The sequence below is a fragment of the Phyllobates terribilis genome, unplaced genomic scaffold (assembly GCF_046119375.1).
Source record: "Phyllobates terribilis strain yellow unplaced genomic scaffold, ASM4611937v1 Scaffold_17__1_contigs__length_24005725, whole genome shotgun sequence".
Taxonomy (NCBI): Eukaryota; Metazoa; Chordata; class Amphibia; order Anura; family Dendrobatidae; genus Phyllobates; species Phyllobates terribilis.
The window spans coordinates 2,101,557-2,126,750 of record NW_027362777.1 but is presented as its reverse complement, the minus strand read 5'-3'; the positions used below and the strand labels follow the sequence as shown (position 1 = coordinate 2,126,750).

General features: G+C 45.6%; 1 protein-coding gene across 1 annotated transcript in view; it reads right to left on the bottom strand.

Annotated features, from left to right (window-relative positions):
* Positions 1 to 669: 669 nt before the first annotated feature.
* The window catches only part of LOC141176018 (uncharacterized), a 48,794-nt gene continuing 24,269 nt past the window's right edge, over positions 670 to 25,194 (bottom strand). The window contains exon 7 of the mRNA XM_073659989.1: positions 670 to 4,242. Coding sequence (XP_073516090.1) covers positions 2,462 to 4,242 — 1,781 coding nt within the window. The 3' untranslated portion in view covers positions 670 to 2,461. The remainder of the gene's footprint in view (positions 4,243 to 25,194) is intronic.

Sequence of the window (25,194 nt, the reverse complement as noted above, 5' to 3'; positions counted from 1 at the left end):
TTGAACTTGTTTGGATGTTAGTCGAGGTTCTTTATCCACCATCCGCACAATCTTGCGTTGAAATCTCTCGTCAATTTTTCTTTTCCGTCCACATCTAGGGAGGTTAGCCACAGTGCCATGGGCTTTACAGTTCTTGATGACACTGCGCACGGAAGACACAGGAACATTCAGGTCTTTGGAGATGGACTTGTAGCCTTGAGATTGCTCATGCTTCCTCACAATTTGGTTTCTCAAGTCCTCAGACAGTTCTTTGGTCTTCTTTCTTTTCTCCATGCTCAATGTGGTACACACAAGGACACAGGACAGAGGCTGAGTCAACTTTAATACATGTTAACTGGCTGCAAGTGTGATTTAGTTATTGCCAACACCTGTTAGGTGCCACAGGTAAGTTACAGGTGCTGTTAATAACACGAATTAGAGAAGCATCACATGATTTTTCAAACGGTGCCAATACTTTTGTCCACCCCCTTTTTTAGGTTTGGTGTGGAATTGTATCCAATTTGGCTTTAGGACAATTCTTTTTGTGTTTTTTCATTGAAGACAAATTAAATGAAGATAATAAGACCAAAGAATTTGTGATTGCAATCATTTTCAGGAAGAAACTGAGTATTATCTGACAGAATTGCAGGGGTGCCAATACTTTTGGCCACCACTGTATGTGTCACTCCTTTATAGAGGTTGTTGCCCTGTCTTGTTAATTGGTTTTATCAATTTGATTAAATAAAATCTATACCTTTTATATGCAGCTGGTATCTCTTTTTCGTCCAGACGTTTAGTATATATTGATCTGGATATTTTGGTTTTTTATTCATGTTGAAGTGTCCAGGAATGGATTAACATAGGACATTTAATGTAATTAATTGTAAGTTGCGTTGTCCATTTACTTAGTAACTGGAATAATTGATACTTGGATTGATAATATTGTCACTTCCTTTCATGTACCTATATTTGTGGAGTCACATGGTTGTCTCTGTCGTTTTTGTAGTTTTCACCCATGACATACCATTTTATTGGTTGTGCTCTATTTAGGAGTGTCCGTGGGACCTTCTTTTTATACTTTTGATACACAATCAAACTGATTTTTTATCTGGACTCATTATGATGGTGACCTGACTCTTTTTGGGGCTCAGTCACTCCACTCTTTTTGTAGGTTGTACTTTATTGAGAGCGCCCACATATGAACTATGGTTTATCTATACCGCCATGTTCTTCTGGTTTATATGCTTCTGACTATACACAATGCAACCTAGCAGAGAGCTGCAGCATGTACTTGCAATGCTAACACCCTGCCTCCCTTTTCCTCTCCCTCGTATTAAATCTCACTCTGCGCTATCTCAACCTAACAGAGAACTAATCTTCATTCTAAATAGCTCTTAAAAGACTCTCCCTATACGCTGCTTTCACTCTCCCTACGCTCACACTACATTGATGTAATATGCGCAAGATGGCGCGGGCAGGGCTTAAATATCCCCCTATGATGCTGTAAGAACAGCCAATCACAGTAATGTCACAACAATGATGGCAACGGCATTACTGTGATTGGCAAGCAAGCCCAGCATGTTCATTGGCTACACATAAAGCGCCAAACATACTGGGCGGGTCACTCAAATATACCGAGGTGAATAGCTAATTACTCGTCGAATAGCCTGAATTGTGTACTATTCGTGCGAGTAATGAATAGTGCCGAATGTATTCGCTCATCACTAGTAAAAAGACATAAATCCAAGTGACACATTCATTCCTGCTCCGAGTGTCAAAGGTTGTCATAACTTTGTGTCTCTGAGATTTGAAGTTACCTTTTAATACAAGTAATTTAATGTCCATGATTCTGTGATCAAGGATACAAAAATGTTTGGCCATAGATAGATCTATTCTTTTTTTCTTTTATTGTGTGGCGATGAGAATTCATCCTTGTTCTAAGTTGTTGCCTTGTCTCCCCTACATACAGACCCCCAGCTGGACATTTGGTACATATAATTAAGTACACTACATTAGATGTGATGCAGCTGAAAGTACCTGGGATCTTGTGGTCCTGATGTGAGTTGGGAATCTTTATCTTGTCCGTGGTCTTTATAAATGGACGGGTTTTACATTTACAGTTGGTGAGGATGAATTTTGTAAGTTTCACCACAAAGGTGAAACTATCCTCCCAGTCAGTTTGCTTAGTTTGCTTTCCCTCCTAGTACATTTTCATTCTAACAATGTTAGGTTTCTGGGAGATTATACTTGTTCCTTTTATTTTTGGTTCTCCTTAGCTTGCCTTCTTTGCCCTATATGAATGTGTTTTAGTTTCTCACTCAGGGTTTTCGTATTTTACTTCATACTTTCCTTTCCCCTGGTTGACAGTGTGTTGTGGCCTCCCCTCTGGTTCCTCAGGAGGTACGAGAAACTCCTCAATTAGAGAATTAGGTCCGTAGTATTTTTAGTTGTGCAGCTAGGGCCTTTCTAGTCTGTACAGAGACTAGTTGGGTGTAGCTGCGGCATTCTCCTCTGTGTGGGTTCTCCGGTGGCTATCAAGATGCGCTTTCTGGTTAAAACATTTCCCACATTTTGAACATGAAAATGGCTTCTCCCCTGTGTGAGTTCTCTGATGTTCGATAAGCGTTGATTGCTCTGTAAAACATTTCCCACATTCTGAACATGAAAAAAGCTTCTCCCCTGTGTGAGTTCTCTGATGTTTGATAAGATTTGATTTCTTTGCAAAATATTTACCACATTCTGAACATGAAAATGGCTTCTCCCCTGTGTGAGTTCTCTGATGTTTGATAAGATTTGATTTCCGTACAAAACATTTCCCACATTTTGAACATGAAAATGGCTTCTCCCCTGTGTGAATTCTCTGATGTTTGATAAGATTTGATTTCTTTGCAAAATATTTACCACATTCTGAACATGAAAATGGCTTCTCCCCTGTGTGAGTTCTCTGATGTTTGATAAGACTTGATTTCCGTACAAAACATTTCCCACATTTTGAACATGAAAATGGCTTCTCCCCTGTGTGAATTCTCTGATGTTTGATAAGATTTGATTTCTTTGCAAAATATTTACCACATTCTGAACATGAAAATGGCTTCTCCCCTGTGTGAGTTCTCTGATGGTCGATAAGCGTTGATTGCAATGTAAAACAGTTCCCACATTCTGAACATGAAAAAGGCTTCTCCCCTGTGTGAATTCTCTGATGTCTAATAAGATTTGATTCCTGTACAAAACATTTCCCACATTCTGAACATGAAAATGGCTTCTCCCCTGTGTGAATTCTCTGATGTTTGATAAGATTTGATTTCTGTACAAAACATTTCTCACATTCTGAACATGAAAATGGCTTCAACCCTGTGTGAGTTCTCTGATGTGTAATAAGCTTTGATTTCTCTGTAAAGCAGTTCCCACATTCGGAACATGAAAATAGCTTCTGCCCTGAGTGAGTTCTCTGATGGCTGATAAGATTTGATTGATTTGCAAAACATTTCCCACATTCTGAACATGAAAATGGCTTCTCCCCTGTGTGAATTCTCTGATGTGCAATAAGATTTGATTTCTCTGTAAAGCAGTTCCCACATTCTGAACATGAAAATGGCTTCTCCCCTGTGTGAGTTCTCTGATGGCTGATAAGATTTGATTTCTTTATAAAACATTTCCCACATTCTGAACATGAAAATGGCTTCTCCCCTGTGTGAGTTCTCTGATGTGCAATAAGATTTGATTTTACTGTAAAGCAGTTTCCACATTCTGAACATGAAAATGGCTTTTCCCCTGTGTGAGTTCTCTGATGTCCAATAAGATCTGATTTCTTTGTAAAACATTTCCCACATTCTGAACAGGAAAATGGCTTCTCTCCTGTGTGAGTTATCTGGTGCCTAACAAAATCTGATTTCTGATTAAAACATCTCCCACACTTGGAACAAGAAAATCTATTCTTCGCTTTGTGAATTTTTTCATGCTTAAGAAAAGACTTTTTGAGGGGAAAACTATTTCTATATTCTGAACGTGAAAATGGCTTCTTTGCTTTAGGAGCAATTTGTTTTTTAATGCTTATTTTGTGACTTTGATTTTTCTGAGTAGTCGGTAATGAATCAGAAGACAGAACCTGTTTCAAAGGATCAGATGACAGATCTTTGCTGTGAAGGGATGATGGTATATCTGGAGTAATGGCATTCACTTCAATTGTATCCTCTGAGATCTCCAAATTATCTGATTTGAAAATTGAAGATGTCAGCTGTCCCTCTGATCTCCTGGTACAATCATCTGCCAATAATAAAACCAATTATTATTTTTTAATAAAAAATCCGTGTAATTATATATTTTTGAACATTTCTACTTAAACTGTCTGTAAAAATGGGAAGTTATGCAAAAAAATTGAATTATTCACCAAGACAATGACAGTTCACAGTCTAATAGAAAACCTCATAGGATGAACCAGAAGAGCGTGGTGTTCAATTGTTTGTTCATTCTGCTTCCCATATATGGAATAAAAAGCCACCAAACAATGTTATGTAAGCGAAAATAATACCAAGAAAAACTTCTCATCTCACAAAAAAACAAGTCCTCACTCAGGTCCATCATCTGAAAAACAGAGGTTTCCAAATTATTAGTGGCTCAAAGGCTCTTGAAAAGCAACATGGCTTCCATAAACCAATCCAGCAATATCCGCTCTCCCAAAGTCAAATCTCCCCCTCGTTCTGAGCTTTGCAGTGTGCCCAAACCACATTTATCATCCATGTATTTGGCATTACTATAGTGAGAAGAACCCACTTAATTTACGGTGTGTCTCCTGGAGCACAATCTGGGCACTATGTGTTGGGTTATAAAACAACAAATGTGCAATTTTCACTCTACAACATCCACAGCGTGCTAATTTCAGGAAAGTGGCTTTGGAGTCAAAATAGTCACTACTCCTATAGATTAATTCACTGAGGGTTATAATTTCCAAAATGGAGCCACTTTATGGTGATTTCTACTGATCTGGTTTTCTGCCATTGTGTCATATAAGGGCTTCTGCAAATGGTGTGTCCTATCTCCTCTGGGATCTCCTACTGTGACATCTGCTTCTGTCACCAGGAGCCACCTTTTTCCCTTCCCCCATGACAGCACCATACGAGAGAGAGTAGGATCTGCCCCTATTACCGGACAGGAAGCCCTGAGCACAAAATAAAAAGGCAACCCCCACTTCCTCCTTCAATGTGGTTTCCTGTCCTCAAGGATGTAGAAGCCTGGAGCTCACGGCTGGAGCAGCCGTAAATCATGGAACACCAGTGAATCATGGAACACCATGCTGAGTTCTATAGCTACCTCTAGTGAGTGGCAATGAGCAGGGGCCCAGTTGGGCGCTAAAATGATAACATCAGTCTGGAAGAATCTAAATTTAATGATTCCGTACCTACCTACGTTTTTTTGGCCTAAGCCTCATGGCTTGTGTATTGAGCCTCATGGTTAGGCCTCATGGCTTGTGTATAAAGCCTCAAGGCTAGGCCTCATGGCTTGTGTATTGAGCCTCACGGCTAGGACTCATGGCTTGTGCATTGAGCCTCACGGTTAGGCCTCATGGCTTGCGTATTGAGCCTCACGGTTAGGCCTCATGGCTTGCGTATTGAGCATCATGGCTAGGCCTCATGGCTTGTGTATTGAGCCTCATGGCTTGCGTATTGAGTCTCACGGCTATGACTCATGGCTTGCGTATTGAACCTCACGGCTAGGCCTCATGGCTTACGAAATGAGCCTCACGGCTAGTCCTCATGGCTTGCGTATTGTGCCTCACAGTTAGGCCTCATGGCTTGCGTATTAAGCCTCATGGCTTGTGTATTGAGCCTCACGGCTTGCGTATTGAACCTCACGGCTAGGCCTCATGGCTTGCATATTGAGCCTCATGGCTAGACCTCATGGTTTGCATAGAGCCTCACAGCTAGGCCTCATGCCAATTCAGGTGTAGGTTTATGACTCACGTTGGCCTGTCTGAAGGTTTTTTTAGACCGCTTCATAGTTGCGGAAGAACCTGCCACGTTAGGTCTAGGATTTTCCTCAGCTGTCTGCCTCACGGGGGGTTGCCCGGTTAGCAAGACAACTTGGGGCTTGTAGATCTGTTTCACTAAGGTCTCAAAACTTCACTGCCCTTTACTAGCAATATTACTGATATTGGTAAATAAGGTCTCTGGACGATGCCCTCGGTCTGGGGTGATTCTATTAAATACAGTCCAAAGGATAGCTGCTGAGTAACAGGTCCAGTCAATCCTTCATACTTGGATAGCATATTGAACTAGTCTGCATTTATCATCTATGTCCCAGTGGTCTTCTTGGTAAAGGTGTGAATGGGGGCGCTAAAAGAATAATACCAATTTAAGTTCAGTTTATCTTCACAATCTGGGATCATTAGTAACGTAACAGATTGAATAAAGACCTAGGTCCATCAAGTTCAACCTTTCTCCCCCAATTGCACTCTGACACTAACTTACTAACTTACTGGGACTAGGCCTCACAAATGTATTATTACCTTTATAATTATAACTTCACTATTACAATTATAATGAATCAGTTTATAATTTTTAATTAGTTTTATTTTTTTGTATTTGTAACAATGGTTTTACTAAAATCCCTATACCTAAAAACTGTTGATCCAGAAGAAGGCAAAACCCAGGTCACATTCAGCAATTTGCATCAAGGGGAAAAAAAAAAAATTCCCTCTTGACCCCAAGAAAAGGTGATCAGTCCTAGAACCCTGGATCAAATGTACTACTATAGGTGTAATATTTTATCTAATTTAACTGTAACCCACAATATTATGTGTATCGAGGAAATCATCCAGCCTTTTCTTTTTTAAAAGCTGTTAGTGTCTGCCCTTACTACCTCTTGTGGTTGGCATTCCACAGTCTGACTGCTCTGACAGTAAAGGACCCTTTCATATTTTAGGTGCTGGAATTGCCTTTCTTCCACCCGTAATGAGTGCCCCTGGTCCTTAGTATGGTCTTTGGAGGGAATAAGTTATGTGCTAGTCCTTTGTACTGACCACACATATATTTATAGATGTAAATGAGATCCCCCTCTGAGGAGTCATTTTTCTAAGCTAAACAAGCTCAACTTTTTCAACCTCTCATCATATGAGAGGCCTCCATCTCTTTAGATGAACTGGCTGATAAACATCTGCAGCTCAGTTCCCCCCACCCCCTCCTGGTTGAAGGTGCAAGAGGAACATGTCTGTGCAAAGCTTAAAAGAAACCACTATAAGTCCACTTAAAACTCCTACCTGGAGTCTTCGAATGACCTTTTCGACCTTAAGTGATTAAACTCTCTATATCCCATATCCCCCTGATAGGAAATGGTAGGAGGAGCTGCGAGTTGTACTCACCGGTGGGGGGCTGAAAATCCAACATTTGCCCCAATCTACCCTTCTGGCTTACAGTGATAAGAAACTTGATTGTGCCAAGAGGGCAGCACTATACCGGTCTGACCTCCTAAGGGAGGTATGAGTTGGTTGATAGACCATCAATTGCCCCAATCTACCCTCCTGGTATGGAATGGTAAGATAAACTTGATTGTGCCAAGTAAGGCAGCACTATACCGGTCAGCCTTCCTAAGGGAAGTGCGAGCTGGACTCGCCAGTATTGGGAGCTGACTAACTACCAATTGCCTCAGTCTACCCTCCTGGTATAGAATGGTAAGATGAACTTGATTGTGCCAAGTAAGGCAGCACCATACAGGTCGGCCTTCCTAAGGGAAGTGCGAGCTTGACTCACTGGTAACTATGGTTGATAATCCAAAAATTGCCTCAATCTACCCTCCTGATTCAGAATGGAAAGATAAACTTGATTGTACTGAGTCGGGCAGCACTAACGGCCTGCCCTACTAAGGGAGGTACGAGTTGGACTCGCTGGTATGGGACTGACGAACCAGTAAATATCCCAGTCCATCTTCCTAATGGAGTTGCCCGACAGACATGATTATGCAGGATCTGGTAAAATTATTTCAAGACCAGTGTATCCTCCCAGTTAGAAGTGCAGATGGACAAATTGGAAATTAAGTCAATGGAACCATATTACACTATGTATTCTTGCGATTAAAGTCATAAACTGGTAGACTCAACTAAGTGGCGAGTTGGTTAAATATCCAGTCGGTGCGCTCTTGGAGTGATAAGATGGCAGCGCTGCAATAAACCTATAAAAGGAGGAATCAGTGGATGAGTTAAAATGTCCCCGTATCCGTGAGACTCCTGTGGTGAAGGAGAAGCATCTTTGCTAGTTAAGACGAATGCCTTCACACTGAGGTAAGACTGTTCTGATTATTACTCAAGCACAGGATGATACGTACTTAAGGTACATGTTTAACGGGACGGGATGCTAATACCTTAGCTTAAGACCATCTGAGATTTGACAAATACCATAAGAGATCTAGATCTCTTTCTGAATGAGTTGCTTTGGAAAAAAAAGTGTATCAGAGGAGATGGTTATCACTCAGTTTACTTAGTTTCTTTGCTTGAAAACTAATCTATTTTTCATTTGAACTATTTTCATCTAACAATCTCCATGGTTGGATTATAAAGTTGCAGAATTAATGCTATTATAGGGGAATAGTGTAAATACGATCATTCCTGAATAGTGTTGAGCATTCCGATACTGAAATATCGACCGATATTCGCAGTATCGGAGTTCCGATACTTTTAGGATATCGGATACCGGAATCGGAAGTTCCCATAATGCCTGCACTATACAGTGTCTCTGAAGGATGACAAGCTGGATGGCAGCGCTCAGCTGCGATCCAGCCTGTCATCAGAATGCCATCCCAGCGTGGGAGAATTCTCCTGATTGTTTAAAAGCTGGTGGGCGGTAAAAAGCCGCCGGCTTTTAAACAATCACACAGCCCCATACTGCTTCCCCACAGCCTCCCACCCCGATCCTCCGCTCCCCCCATCCTGATCGTAAGTTAGGACCGGGCGGGGAGCGCAGCACCAAGGAGCGGGGAGCGGAGGACCCGGGCGGGGAAGCCGGCAGTGAAAAGACTATACCGCCGGCTTTCCCGTTCTGTGCTGCGCTCCCCGCTCCCTGATATATGTGGTATGATGTATGATTGGTGTGTGCGCGGTGTCTGCGCGATGTCTGCGGGTGTCTGCGTGCAGGCAGACATAGGCCGATGTGACACTATTACTCCCATCGGCCTATGTCTGTCCCCCGTCCACTCGTGCAAGCAGGATCAGCTCGATGGGAGCAGTAGTTCCCATCAGCCTGATCCTGCTATTTAAATTGCCCTACTGTGTCCTTTAAACTGCCCCCATATGTTATTTTGGCCCCCATAGGTTTATATTTTTGGCCCTATACATGTTTTATTTTTTTAGGCTCCCATATTTTTTTTTTTGTTTGTTTCTGGTCCCCAATAAATTTTAAATACATTTCATTGGTGGCCAGTGGTTACCTAAAATAAATTAGTTTATACATTACCTGTCCCCGCCGATCGCCACATAAAATAAAGTAAAAATAAAAAAATACACCTATACTCACCTAGACACCTAATTCCCCGAAGCTATCAATCTCCTGCTATAAAATATAAAATAATAAACCACAATTTTATCCTTACCCCTCCGTAGTAGTCCAAATCGAGTGTCCCACGATGATCTCCAGTTTAGAGCAGCCACATAAAATGTGACCGCTCTAAACCGCTACCGCCGCTACAATGACGGGGCCGTAAAGCAGCCCCGTCATTGCATAAGCGGGTTCGCCGGAGTTCAGGCAGCACTGCTTCGGTGAGCTCCTTTACGGCCCCGCTGACCGTGAGAAATTCCCACGGTACAGCAGGGCCGTAAAGGAGGTCACCGAAGCTGCGCTGACTGAATGCACTCCGGTGACCTCAGTCAGGGGCTCACGCTGCCGGGAGCGGACGTGTTCCTGGCAGTGTGAGCTTACAGCAGCAATGACAGCTGTCACATCTCCAGATGTGACAGCTGTGCATGGGAGATCAGCGCAGGTAACTATTTTTTTTTTTAGTAAACTAAGAATTAAATAAAATTGTGTGTTTTATTTCAAATAAATTATTTTTTTCTGGGTGTAGTGTCTGTTTTTTCTTTTTAACACTTTGTAGGTTAGTAATAGGGGTGTCTTATAGACGCCCATCATTACTAACCTGGGCTTCATGGCAGCTGGCACTGACATGAACCCCACCACTATTACCCCCTGCCACCGCACCAGGGCAGCGTGGAAGAGCGAGGCTAAGCGCCAGATTTGGCGCACAAATAGGATGTGCCAAATCTGGGGCGGCTGAGGGTTGCTGTTTCTAGCTTGGGAGGGGGCCAATATTCATGGCACCTTTCCTGGGCTATTAATATCAGCCCCCAGCTGTCTGCCTAGCCTTTGCTAGCTATTAAAATAAGGGGACCCCACGTCATTTTTTTTTGGGTCCCCCATTTTAATAGCTAGTAAAGGCTAGGTATTCAGCTGGGGGCTGATATTAGTAGCCTGGGAAGCTCCGTGGGTATTACCCCCTTCCCAGGCTTCAAACATCTGCCCCAGCCGTCTGCTTAACCTCCGCTAGAGACTAAAATTATGGGGGATCCCACGTCAATCCTTTATTTTAACACTAAATGACACTTGAGGGGTTAATAAAGATGCAGTCCCTAAATTATTATTTATTTTTTAACTAATTTATCCCAAAAATTTTGACATGGGCTTCGCCATATTTTTGTATGCCAGCCAGGTACAGCATCCAGGAACGGGCTGCCCCCAACACCCAGATGCCTATTTGTACCTGGCCGGACACAACAATATAGGGAAGCCCTTTTTTTTTTAATTATTTCATGAATTTCATGAAATAATTAAAAAAAAAATAAGTGGGGCTTCGCCCTATTTTTGTGTCCAGCCAGGTACAACTAAGCAGCTGGGGGCTGGAATCCACAGTGCAGGGTGGCCCAAGCTTTGTGGGACCCCCCTGCTGCGAACTGCAGTCCGCAGCCACCCCAGAAAATGTTGCGTTCATAGAAGCGCCATCTTCTGGCGCTGTATCAAGCTCATCCAGGGCCCTGGTTTGGTGGCTCACTGGGTAATAAAGGGGTTAGGGCCAGATTTGTATTATCCGCTGGCCCTAAGCCCGAAATTCATGGGGTCACGCCAATATTAGGCTATGTGCCCACGATGCAGAAATGAAGCAGAAATTTTCCTGACCATTTCCGCATCTCCTTGCCAGAAAAACGCATGCGGATTCTATGTGCGTTTTTGAAGACAAATAAAGTTAGTGAAGAAAAAAAAGGCCAATTTGATGTCATTTCCTACTCCAACCCCTATTCAATGTATAAAAAAAAAAAAAAAAAGGGTGGGCTCATGCGTATTTTTAAGGAAAAGAGGGAAAGCTGAGGGCTGATTTAATAGTCTGGGAAGTAGCCAAGGATCATGGCCCCTTCCCTTGCTATTAATATCAGTCCGCAGCAGTTAGCTTAGCCTTTACAGCCCATTCTACAGGTGGGACCCCCCCCCCCCCCAAAAAAAAAAATAGGGTCCCCCTATAAATTGGAGCCAGCAAAGGCTAGGCCGACAGCTGCGACCTGATATTAATAGCCTAGAAAGGGGCCATGGCTATAGGCCCCCTCGCAGGCTATAATATCAGCCCTCAGCCGCCCCAGATTTGGCACATTCTATTTGTGCGCCAAATCTGGCGCTTAGCCTCGCTCTTCCACGCTGCCCTGGTGCGGTGGCAGGGGGTAATAGTGGTGGGGTTCATGTCAGCGCCAGCTGCCATGAAGCCCAGGTTAGTAATGATGGGCGTCTATAAGACACCCCCATTACTAACCTACAAAGTGTTAAAAAGAAAAAACAGACACCACACCCAGAAAAAAATAATTTATTTGAAATAAAACATAAAAGTTACCTGTCCACGTTCCTGCGCTGATCTCCCATGCACAGCTGTCACATCTGGAGATGTGACAGCTGTCATTGCTGCTGTAAGCTCACACTGCAGGGAACACGTCCGCTCCCGGCAGCGTGAGCCCCTGACTGAGGTCACCGGAGTGCATTCAGTCAGCGCAGCTCCGGTGACCTCCTTTACGGCCCTGCTGTACCGTGGGAATTTCTCACGGTCAGCGGGGCCGTAAAGGAACTCACCGGAGCAGCGCTGCCTGAACTCCGGCGAACCCGCTTATGCAATGACGGGGCTGCTTTACGGCCCCGTTATTGTAGCGGCGGTAGCGGTTTAGAGCGGTCACATTTTATGTGGCTGCTCTAAACTGGAGATCATCGTGGGACACTCGATTTGGACTACTACGGAGGGGTAAGGATAAAATTATGGTTTATTATTTTATATTTTATAACAGGAGATTGATGGCTTCGGGGAATTAGGTGTCTAGGTGAGTATAGGTGTATTTTTTTATTTTTTACTTTATTTTATGTGGCGATCGGCGGGGACAGGTAATGTATAAACTAATTTATTTTAGGTAACCACTGGCCACCAATGAAATGTATTTAAAATTTATTGGGGACCAAAAACAAAAACTATGGGGGCCTAAAAAAATAAAACATGTATAGGGCCAAAAATATAAACCCATGGGGGCCAAAATAACATATGGGGTAGTTTAAAGGACACAGTAGGGCAATTTAAATAGCAGGATCAGGCTGATGGGAACTACTGCTCCCATCAAGCTGATCCTGCTGGCACGAGTGGACGGGGGACAGACATAGGCCGATGGGAGTAGTAGTGTCACATCGGCCTATGTCTGCCTGCACGCAGACACCCACAAACACCCGCAGACACCGCGCGCACACCAATCATACATCATACCACATACATCAGGGAGCGGGGAGCGCAGCACAGAACGGGAAAGCCGGCGGTATAGTCTTTTCACTGCTGGCTTCCCCGCCCGGGTCCTTCGCTCCCCGCTCCTTGGTGCTTCGCTCCCCGCCCGGTCCTAACTTAGGCGTGGGGAGCAGAGGATCGGGATGGGAGGCTGCGGGGAAGCAATATGGGGCTGTGTGATTGTTTAAAAGTCGGCGGCTTTTTACCACCCGCCGGCTTTTAAACAATCAGGAGAATTCTCTCACGCTGGGATGGCATTCCGATATTTGTGTCCCATTGACATGCATTGGTTTCCGGTATCGGAATCGGCGATATCCGATATTTTTTGGGTATCGGTCCGATCCAATCCGATCCGATATTTCCCGATATCGGAAGGTATCGCTCAACACTATTCCTGAATGAACGGTGGATTGTGACTTTTCTTTTGGAATAGCTCAGATCTGTATCTTACCCTTTCTAGTTGTATTAGCTCTTGGTACTTGGCTAGATTGTGGTAGCCAGAAACTCCCCAGGATGGAAATCTCAAACTATAAAAGTGTCCGTTCGGCTTAAATACATTTCTTGGGGGAACTTAACGTTACACCTTAAGGGATATAAAGTACTAAATATTTCTGCTGGTTTTGAGATCCCCATTTTGGCAATCTGGCATGCTCTATCTACTCTTGGTAGCATAGAGTTGGGTAGTTTTGAATAATTATGTGATCATTGACCCTAGAAAAGGTTTAGGGCCCAGATCTTGGCCTTAAGTGGGGCCTTCAATTGAAAATGGCAACAATATTAAAGTAGAAACCCTAGTCAAAGCCTGGTTAAGGTTACCAGGTTCCCTGAATCGATTACCTTCTGCTTCTATTACACGCTGAGTACTAGTACCAGTTCTTATATATTTCAGTTGTTGGTTAGTTGATTTAATGAAAACAGAATATCTAATCAAATCTGTGAAAAATATTCAACCATGTATATAAGTGAGGTCTCTAAATATAGACCTTTCTCTGGGAGATAAAGAGGAAAGAGTGCTGTAAAAATCCTTTTTACTCTTGTTGGTGCTTTTGGTCTAAGCTCCAAATCGATAGAGATTATGTTGATAGTGCTTCAAGAAGGAAGATTGAATGATATCTAAAAAATTCACAATCTGTTGAACTAGGATATTTCAGGGATATTTCTTCAGGTGTAAGATCCTACGGTGCTCCCTCCCTATTGAAGGGCTCCGTTGCTTTCGTCTCTCGTATGGTGCTGTTATGGGGGAAGGGAAAAACGATAATTACTTACCGTTAATTTGATTTTCCTGAAACCCATGACAGTACCCTAATTTTCCCTCCCTCTGGCTTTTGGTTGATGGTTCTTAGTCTTCTCTTCTCACAATGAAGAATGTGCTTGAGTGAATGTATAAATAAAAATGATGATGAATTGGGTGACTCTTACTTGACTCCTGGAAACCACATTGAAGGAGGAAGTGGGAGTTGCCTTTTTATTTTGTGCTCAGGGCTTCCTGTCCGGTAATAGGAGCGGATCCTACACTCTCGTATGGTGCTGTCATGGCTTTCAGGAAAATCAAATTACCGGTAAGTAATTACCGTTTATTCATTCTGCAGGCAACGCTGGTGATGGAAGAGACGTCGGAAGAAGCTCTTGGCGGCGCAGGCTCTGTCCAGCCACTAATAGCCCCAGCCCCCTGAGGAAGCCAGACATGGCGAAACTTGTTGGGGTGGCTATGTATATATTTTTGGTAGCACTAGGGAACCTGTGTATGTCCTAGTAAATAATCTGATCAATTAATCTATAAATTGCAGACAGAGGAAAACTATAATGAATATAATGAGCTCATGATATCAGATGTATCGTAATACTATACAGTTTCTAGAGACTTAATATCACAGTAAGGGCACAGACAAACTAGTGTAGTTTTAATTTACTTCTTTACCACATTTTAGTAAAGCAGTAATAAGACATTTTTTTATACACCCCTCAACCAGGGTTTTTTTTACCCTCTCGGTAATTTGTCAATATGCATATGACAGAAAATACCCAAAAGTGACACCATTCTAAAAACTGCATCCCTCAAGGTGCTCAAAACGACATTCAAGAAGTTTAGTAACCCTCCAGGTGTTTCACAGGAATTAATGGAATGTGGAAGGAAATTTTTAGTTTCACAACAGGAGAAAATGGACCCCAAAATTTGTTGTGCATTTTCTCTTAAGCATGCTGATATCCCATGTAGGGGAAAACAACTGTTTGGGCGCATGGCAGGGCTCAGAAGAAAAGGATCGCCATTTGACTTTTTAAATGTAAAATTTGCTGGAATAATTAGCGGACGCCATGTCGCGATTGGAGAGCCCCTGATGTGCCTAAACAGTGGAAACACCCCACAAGTGACACCATTTTGGAACCTAGACCCCTCAAGGAACCTATCTAGAAGTATGGTGAGCACCATGTTCTTCACAGAAGTTTATAATGTTGAGCCGTGAAAATATAGAAAATCTAATTTTTCCCACAAAAATGTTTTTTTGCCCCACATTTTGCTTCTTCAAAAGGGTAACAAGAAAAATTGCACCACACAATTTGTTGTGCAATTTCCCCTGAGTATGCAGATACCCCATATGTGGGGGACAACTACTCTTTGGGCGTACGACACGGCTCAGAAAGGAAGGAATGATGTTTCTTTGATGGAATGGTCTGCAGGTGTCATGTCATGTTTGTAGAACTCCTGATGTGCCTGAACAGAGGAAAACCTCCACAAGTTAACCAATTTTGGAAACTAGATCCCTTAAGGAATTTATCTACCTTATTATTTGGACTATAAAATGCATTTTTTTAACAAAAAAAACTCGTTAAAAAGTGTGTGCGTCTTATAGTCCGGAGGCAGCTTCCTGTGATGGAGGAGGAAGCTGACACCGCATCCTCCCCAATCACAGAAACCGGAGGCTGCAGGAGCTGAGCAGCTGAAGGACCTTCTGCAACAGTAATTTCAAGATCTTTCAGGTCTGCGAGTGTCATGTCGCATTTGGAGAGCCCATGATTTGCCTAAACAGTGAAAAACTTCCACAAGTGACCTCTTTTTGGAAACCTGACCCCTCAGGGAACTTATCTGGATGTGTGGTGAGCACATTGAAACCACAGGTGCTTCACAAAATTTTACAACGCTAATCTGTGAAAATGAAAAAAATATATTTTTCCCACAAAAATGTTGTTTTAGCCCCAATTTTTTTCATTTTCACAAGGATAGCAGGAAAAAATGGACCCCAAAATTTGTTGTGTAATTTCTCCTGAGTACGCCGATACCCCATATGTGGAAGAAAACTACTTTTGAGGCGCAGTGCAAAGCTCAGAAGGGAAAAAGTGCCATATTGGAGTTCAGATTTTGCTGGACTAGTTTGAGGGTGCCATATCACAGAGCCCCTGAGGTGCCAGAACAATAGAACCTCCCCCATAAGAGACCCAATTTTACAAACTAAACCTCTCAATGAATCAATCTAGGGGTGCAGTGATCATATTGACACCACAGGGGGACGGCACAGAATTTTATACTATTGGGCAGTGAAGAAAAAATAATATTTTTCCCACTAAAATTTTGTTTTAGTCCTAGATTTTACATTTTCACACTGGGAAATGGATAAAAATGGCACCAAAATTAATCGCACAATTTCTGCTCAATGTAGAAATACCCCATATGTGGCTGTACAGTACTGCTTAGCCACACGGCGAGACTCGGGAAGGACGGAGCGCTATTTGCCTCCTAGAGCAAAGGACTCCATATACAAAGCCCCTAAGTGCTAGAAGAACAGAATCCCCCCTCAAGTGATCCCATTTTGGAAAATATATCCCTTTGGGAATTTATCTACAGGTGTAGTGAAGACTTTGACTCCATGGGTGTTTTCCAGAAACAAGCAGCAGTGGATGTTGCTGAGTGAAAATTGCAAACTGCCATTGTAGTACCCAGTACATAGTAGTTCCTGCACATAGTGCCCAGCTCATGCTTCTGAAGACATGCAGCAGTTAATTAGGCTGACTCTCATCGCTACAGAAATGCCAAACATATGGACGCTAACTGCGGTTTGGGCACACTGTGGTGCTCAGAAGGGAGGGGAGCATTTGCATTAGGGAGAGTAGAATTTGCTGAATTTCTTTTGGGGGACGAGGAGCCATTTTCACTTTTCCAGAACCTCTCTGCTACCAGTAATGTGGTTAGTCCCTCATTATATGGGAACTATTGGCAGTGAGACGTCAAACTAGTAGGAGACGCCCTCTAGTGGACGTGTTCATTATCAATGAATATAGGTGATACCATGGAAAAGATAATATAGTTTCTCTCACTGGTGACAAATTAATAAATTAGAACTAGTGATGAGCGAGTATGTTCTGTTAACCCTTTCAGCTAGCACCGAGTATCTTCAGCGTGCTCGGTGTTATGTTAAAATCACTCCTGTGTGCATGATTTGCAACTGCTTGACAGCTTTAATACATGTGAGAAATGGCTGCTTCTTAAGCATTCTTCACATGTATTAAAGCCGTCAAACAGTGGCAAATCATGCACACGGGAGTGATTTTAACATTACTCTGAGCATGCTGAAGATACTAGGTGCTCGCTCGAGCATGCTCGCTCATCTCGAGTAACGAGCATGCTCGCTCATCTCGAGTAACGAGCATGCTCACTCATCTCGAGTAACGAGCATGCTCGCGCATCTCGAGTAATGAGCATGCTCGCTCATCACTAATTAGAACGTGTCAGTAAGAAGATAGATAGCATTCATCTTGAGACAAGTAGAAGCGCAAGGAAGCGCGAAACGGCCGTCATCCACAATATGTTCCACATACTCCCCCGCTCTTAGGTTTTAAAGTGATGAAATAAAGACTGGTATTTTTACAGTCGGTGAGTGCTATCTATCCTCTTACTGACACAGAGGATAGCTCACTGTTTCCATTGAGATATGCACCCGACTTGCGTGGGATGAGGTGTCCTGGCTGCTTTTGTAACATTGCTGCTTAAAGGGGTTGTTCGGTACTTTTAAAAAAATGCCAGTGTGTTTTAATGATAAATACAACCTTCCTTTTAATTACCTCGCGCTGCTGATAGGTGGCCGCTCAAAGTCAGCACGTGACCCCATGCTGACGTCACGACAAGTGAGGCGTGACTCAGCGCTGGGGTCCCCGCGGTGGCTCCTGGGTTGTGGGCGGAGTTATTCCCCTGCGTCACACCCAGCATCCACCGCACGCTTTCCCAGTGAATGAGAGCGCGTGGTGGAAGCCGGGTGTGACCCAGCAGCCACTGGTGGAACGCGGAAGAGGGACCCCTGGCTGCAGCCGCAACTTGTCGTGACATCAGCGGATGTCAGCGCCGGCTGCAGCCGGGGGTCACGTGCTGCCTGCGAGCGGCCACCAATAGCGCCGCTCACAGGCAGTATCAGCAGCGCAAGGTAATTGAAATACACAGGTGCCAGCTTTTTGTCTTTATCTCCGATAATAAATTAGAATGCTTTACATCAAGAACATATAAAGACCACACATTCATTGTAATTTTAAAATTGCACAAATTTTCTTTTATTGTTATTGGTAAATATATATATTAATAGAGAATCTTGAGTTGAGGGATTATTTGCTTATGGCAATTAGTTAATAAATTACTAATACCCTATGCTGATTCCAAGAACAGTTGAGGTGTTGCTGTCAGATTATCCTGAGACATAAAACTACACAAAGCAAATGGAAGACATTTATTAGCATCCTGAATAGGACCTGTGCACAATATATATCCTATGGGAATAAACATGCTAGAAATAGGAGGAAACCACTATGGCTAAATAGAGCTGTAAGGGGCGCAATAAGTGACAAAAAGAAAGCATTTAGAGTACTAAAGCAAGTAGGTAGTGATGAGGCATTAAATAAATACAGAAAATTAAATAAATTCTGTAAAAACTAAATCAAGGCAGCAAAGATTGAGACAGAGAGACTCATTGCCAGAGAAAGTAAAAATAATCCCAAAATATTCTTTAACTAGATAAATAGTAAAAAACTAAAAAATGATAGTGTTTGCCCCCTTAAAAATAGTCTGGGTGAAATGGTGGATGTGGATGAGGAAAAAGTGAATATGCCAAATGATTTTTTTTTCAACCGTATTTACACAAGAAAATTGCATGACAGAAAACATGATTAGTGATGCCAAAAATTCTCCATTAAAAGTCACTTGCTTAACCCAGCAGGAAGTACGGCGGCCAGTGGCATCCGCCAATGGCGGCAGGCCAAGCGACTGCTATGGGGCCCGTGAGCTGGGGGGGCCCCATAGCAGTCCCCCCCTCCTTCACTCACCGCTCAGCTGCTTGATTGCCGCCGCCGCCTCCCACCGGCACTGTCTTCAGGCATGGCAGTGCGCTGTGTGGCTGTGTATTGTAGTAATGACACGGCAGGGGCGACACTGCGTTTTTAATTGTGCTTGTGTCGCCCCTGCCGTCGCCCCTGATGAAGGCAGGCCCCGAGGGGGTTCCTGACGAAGGGAGGCCCCGATGGGGGCCCTGATGAAGAGAGGCCCCAAGGGGGGCCCTGATGAAGTGCCGTCAATTAAGCAGCGCCGGTGGAGCAGGAGGGGGGCCCTGATGAAGTGCCAGCAATCAAACACCGCCGGAGGTCCTCCCTGCGGAGATGTTGGGGAAGCGGTGTGGGCCCCAACGGCGAGTGGACCGCTCGGATGGTCCAGGGCCTGTGATGGCCATCAGACAAGCCGGCGGCCCTGCACAGCTGGACTGGACACAGGCTTGTCGCCAGATTCACCAATCCCCATATTAAGTATATTTCTAATGTGTCTTGTGTGTATGTCAGTGTGTATGACTGTGTGTATATATATATATTTATGTCTGTTTTATGTGTTTTTAAGAATGTGTTCAAATATGTACGTATGTCTGTATGTGTAGTTATCTGTGTATCTGTTTGTGTATGTGCATGTGCATGTCTGCTTACCGTGTGCGCGCGCGCGCATGTCTGCGTGACGTGTGCGCGCGCGCATGTCTGCGTGACGTGTGCGCGCGCGCATGTCTGCGTGACGTGTGCGCGCGCGCATGTCTGCGTGACGTGTGCGCGCGCGCATGTCTGCGTGACGTGTGCGCGCGCGCATGTCTGCGTGACGTGTGCGCGCGCATGTCTGCGTAACGTGCGCGCGCGCATGTCTGCGTAACGTGCGCGCGCATGTCTGCGTAACGTGTGCGCGCGCATGTCTGCGTACCGTGTGCGCATGTCTGCGTACCGTGTGCGCGCGTTCACATGTCTGCGTACTGTGTGCGCGCGTGCGCATGTCTGCGTACTGTGTGCGCGCGTGCGCATGTCTGCGTACTGTGTGCGCATGTCTGCGTACTGTGTGCGTGCATGTCTGCGTACTGTGTGCGCGCGCATGTCAACGTACTGTGTGTGTGCATGTCTGCGTACCGTGTGCGCATGTCTGCGTACTGTGTGCGCGCGTTCGCATGTCTGCGTACTGTGTGCGCGCGTGCGCATGTCTGCGTACTGTGTGTGTGCGCATGTCTGCGTACTGTGTGTGTGCGCATGTCTGCGTACTGTGTGCGTGCATGTCTGCGTACTGTGTGCGCGCGCATGTCAACGTACTGTGTTTGTGCATGTCTGCGTACCGTGCGTGCGCGCATGTCTGCGTACCGTGTGCGCGCGCATGTCTGCGTACTGTGTGCGCGCGTTCGCATGTCTGCGTACTGTGTGCGCATGTCTGCGTACTGTGTGCGCGCGTGCGCATGTCTGCGTACTGTGTGTGTGCATGTCTGCGTACTGTGTGCGCGCGCATGTCTGCGTACTGTGTGTGTGCATGTCTGCGTACCGTGTGCGCGCGCATGTCTGCGTACCGTGTGCGCGCATGTCTGTGTACCGTGTGCGAGCGCATGTCTGCGTACCGTGTGCGCGCGCATGTCTGAGTACCGTGTGCGAGCACGCATGTCTGAGTACTGTGTGCGCACGTGCGCATGTCTGCGTACTGTGTGTGTGCGCATGTCTGGGTACTGTGTGTGTGCGCATGTTTGCGTACTGTGTGTGCGCATGTCTGCGTACCGTGTGCGCGCGTGCGCATGTCTGCGTACTGTGTGTGTGCGCATGTCTGCGTACTGTGTGTGTGCATGTCTGCGTACTGTGTGTGTGTGCGCGTGTCTGCGTGCTGTGTGTGTGCGCATGTCTGCGTAATGTGTGTGTGCGTGTCTGCGTAATGTGTGCGTGTGCATGTTTGCATACAGTATATGAAGGATGAGGGGACAGCCTGGGCCCTGTGTACTATACCTATATTTCTCTACGGTATCTGTGCATCATGAATGGTGTATGTATTAAAAGGCCCACTGAGACTCTTTCGCCCGGGGCCCACGAAAATCTGGAGTCGGCCCTGGTTGATAGCAATGATGGAGGAGGGAACGTCATGTGACACTCTCTCTCCCATCATTCCTCCTCTGCGTCTGACGCAGCGGCGTGATGACGCTCCACGCTCTGTCAGACAGTGGAGCTGGCAGCTACTGAGGTGATGACACAGACGCGCTGCAGAGACTGAAGCAGTAGGGAACGAGGAGCGGTAAGTATGTATTTATTTATAAATCAGTGAATACTGATAAAACTGGAGGACTGGGGGCTGCATTTTACCCTATAGTGGGGGGAAGCTGCATTTTACCCTATGGGGGGCTGCATTACGCAGGACCATGGGGTGCATTATACTGTGTTGAGGACCATGGGGAGTGCATTATACTGCGTGGAGGACCATGGGGAGTTCATTATACTGTCGCATTATACTGCATACAGGACCATGGAGAGAGCATTATATCGTGTGGAGGACCATGGCGAGTGCATTATACCGCGTGGAGGACCATGGCGAGTGCATTATACAGCGTGGAGGACCATGGCGAGTGCATTATACCACGTGGAGGACCATGGCGAGTGCATTATACCGCGTGGAGGACCATGGCGAGTGCATTATACCGCGTGGAGGACCATGGTAAGTGCATTATGTAACATACCTGGCGGCGTCCTTGCATAGTGGTCCATCTCCCACTGTGCAAGAGCGCGCACTTGATCTCCAGTCCAGTTTGCTAGCCTGGCTTCCCTCCATGCTGTCTGTTTGCCTCTGTGTCTGCTGCTTAAGGACAGCACCCGATCACTTCCTGCTTTTTGTACCTGCTGCAGGCACACCCCTTGTGCGTCCTCAGCCTATTGCTGTCTGCCATCTGGTATTTAACCCAGCTGCTCCAATGAATCCCTGCCTGAGCATTGTGTTCTATCAGTTGGCCTTTGGTCACTGATATGCCAGGTCCCGTTTATGTTTCCTGCCTTCGGTATCAGTTCCCGTGTCTGAACTGTGTCCAGTCTGTATTATCTTCTAGCTTGTTGTCTTCTGCCTATCCTGGAGGCTGTATTTCCAGGCCTGTGTGAACTCGCTCCTGCCTGTTCGTTCCGCCTTCTAGGGACCGCATACCTAGACCCGCTCCTGTATCTTGCTGCTGTGTCTGTTCTTGTCTGAATACTCTCCTAGCCTGTTTTGTTTTTCTCTATGTTCGCACTTTCCCTTTTTTCTGCAGAGTCTGAACTCGTACCTAACTCCTGCTCGTTGTCACTGTACTTCCGTTTGTGAGTTTGTGGTCCACTCGCTACTTCTCTGCAAGTACCCTGTGGGTATCTGGTTCTGCCTTTCCCTTCTAGTCTGTTCCGTGTGTACAGAGCCCTGTCCCCACCGCGTCTGCGGTTTTCGCTTTGCTCAGCTCTGTCCACCGCGTCTGCGGTTTTCGCTTTGCTCAGCTCTGTCCACCGCGTCTGCGGTTTTCGCTTTGCTCAGCTCTGTCCACCGCGTCTGCGGTTTTCGCTTTGCTCAGCTCTGTCCACCGCGTCTGCGGTTTTCGCTTTGCTCAGCTCTGTCCACCGCGTCTGCGGTTTTCGCTTTGCTCAGCTCTGTCCACCGCGTCTGCGGTTTTCGCTTTGCTCAGCTCTGTCCACCGCGTCTGCGGTTTTCGCTTTGCTCAGCTCTGTCCACCGCGTCTGCGGTTTTCGCTTTGCTCAGCTCTGTCCACCGCGTCTGCGGTTTTCGCTTTGCTCAGCTCTGTCCACCGCGTCTGCGGTTTTCGCTTTGCTCAGCTCTCTCCACCGCGTCTGAGGTTTCAAATTTGTCTCCCAGTCTGTACTGGACCCTACCCAGCCTGCGCCCTAGTCTGCCTGTTCCTGTATTCCCCGGTGTGGGTCAACAGCCGTGTCCGGAGTCTGACCTGGAGTAGACCCTGGTTCCTCTGCTCGGTTCCTCCCTGGTGCACTGGCGTCGTATGCCGTTGTGCGACCTTGGTCGGATCGGGCAGATACTTAGTTATGCCCCTCCAGGCACTCTCCGGTTCATGGCACAGTGGAATCACTACATAAACGCGCACACGCCAGTCAGTCCGGGCGTGTGCATTACACATTATACCACGTGGAGGACCATGGCGAGTGCATTATACCGCGTGGAGGACCATGACGAGTGTCTTATATCGCGTGGAGGACCATGACGAGTGTCTTATACCGCGTGGAGGACCATGACGAGTGTCTTATACCGCGTGGAGGACCATGACGAGTGTCTTATACCGCGTGGAGGACCATGACGAGTGTCTTATACCGCGTGGAGGACCATGACGAGTGTCTTATACCGCGTGGAGGACCATGGCGAGTGTCTTATACCGCGTGGAGGACCATGACGAGTGTCTTATATCGCGTGGAGGACCATGACGAGTGTCTTATACCGCGTGGAGGACCATGACGAGTGTCTTATACCGCGTGGAGGACCATGACGAGTGTCTTATACCGCGTGGAGGACCATGACGAGTGTCTTATACCGCGTGGAGGACCATGACGAGTGTCTTATACCGCGTGGAGGACCATGACGAGTGTCTTATACCATGTGGAGGACCATGGCGAGTGGAGTGTCTTATACCGTGTGGAGGACCATAGCGAGTGCATTATACTGTGTGGAGGACCATGGCGAGTGCATTATACTGTATACAGGACCATGGGGAGAGCATTATACTGCGTGGAGGACCATGGGGAGTTCATTATACTGCGTGGAGGACCATGGGGAGTGCATTATACTGTATACAGGACCATGGGGAGTGCATTATACTGTATACAGGACCATGGGGAGAGCATTATACTGCGTGGAGGACCATGGGGAGTTCATTATACTGCGTGGAGGACCATGGGGAGTTCATTATACTGCGTGGAGGACCATGGCGAGTGCATTATACTGCGTGGAGGACCATGGCGAGTGCATTATACTGCGTGGAGGACCATGACGAGTGCATTATACTGCGTGGAGGACCATGGAGAGTGTCTTACACTGTGTGGAGGACCATGGCGAGTGTATTATACTGTGTGGAGGACCATGGCGAGTGCATTATACTGTGTGGAGGACCATGGTGAGTGTCTTATACTATGTGGAGGACCATGGTGAGTGCATTATACTGTATGGAGGATCATGGCGAGTGCATTATACTGTGTGAAGGACCATGGCGAGTGCCTTATAATGTATGGAGGACCATGGCGAGTGCATTATACTCTCTGGAGTGTGGAGAGGTGTGGGGCCATTATATTGTATGTAGGCCCATTATACTGCATGGAGGGCTGTGTGGGGGTCACAGTTGGGGGATCATACTGTGTTGGGGTCACCATACTTTGCCTTGGGAGTTGAGGTGGGGTACAATAGGGTCATTATACTGTGAATGTGGAGGAATTCACCATGGGGGTATCCTACTGTGTTTGGGGACACTTTTGTTGGCATTGTTGGCATCACACTTTATGGGGCAATGAAAAAGGAATCTAGGACTTCAGCAGGAGGAAAATTACTATGTAAAGGCTGCAAAGTTGTGAGATCTGCTCTTCTGTGACCCCGACAATTATTTACTTTTTTTTGGGGGGGGGGGGGGGCCCAATTAGAACTTCTGCTATGGGGCCCCATGATTCCTATGTGCGCCCCTGATGGCGGTGTCTAAAAATCACTAAAGTTGACAAATCCCCGGGCCCGGATGGGATACACCCGCGAGTACTACAGGAATTAAGTAACGTCATAGATAGACCATTATTTTTAATCCTTAAAGATTCCATAATAACAGGGTTTGTACCATAGGACTGGCGTATAGGAAATGTGGTGCCAATATTCAAAAAGGGGACAAAAACCAAACTTGGAAATTATAGGCCAGTAAGCTTAACCTCTACTGTGAGTAAAATCCTGGAGGGTTTCCTAAGAGATGCTATACTAGAGTATCTGAAGAAGAATAACCTCATGACCCAATATCAACATGGGTTTACGAGGGACCGTTCCTGTCAAACTAATCTGATCAGCTTTTATGAGGAGGCAAGTTCTGGACTGGACCAAGGAAATGCAGTGGATGTTGTGTATATGAACTTTTCAAAAGCTTTTGATACGGTTCCACACAAAAGGTTGATACATAAAATGAGAACAATGGGGATAGGGGA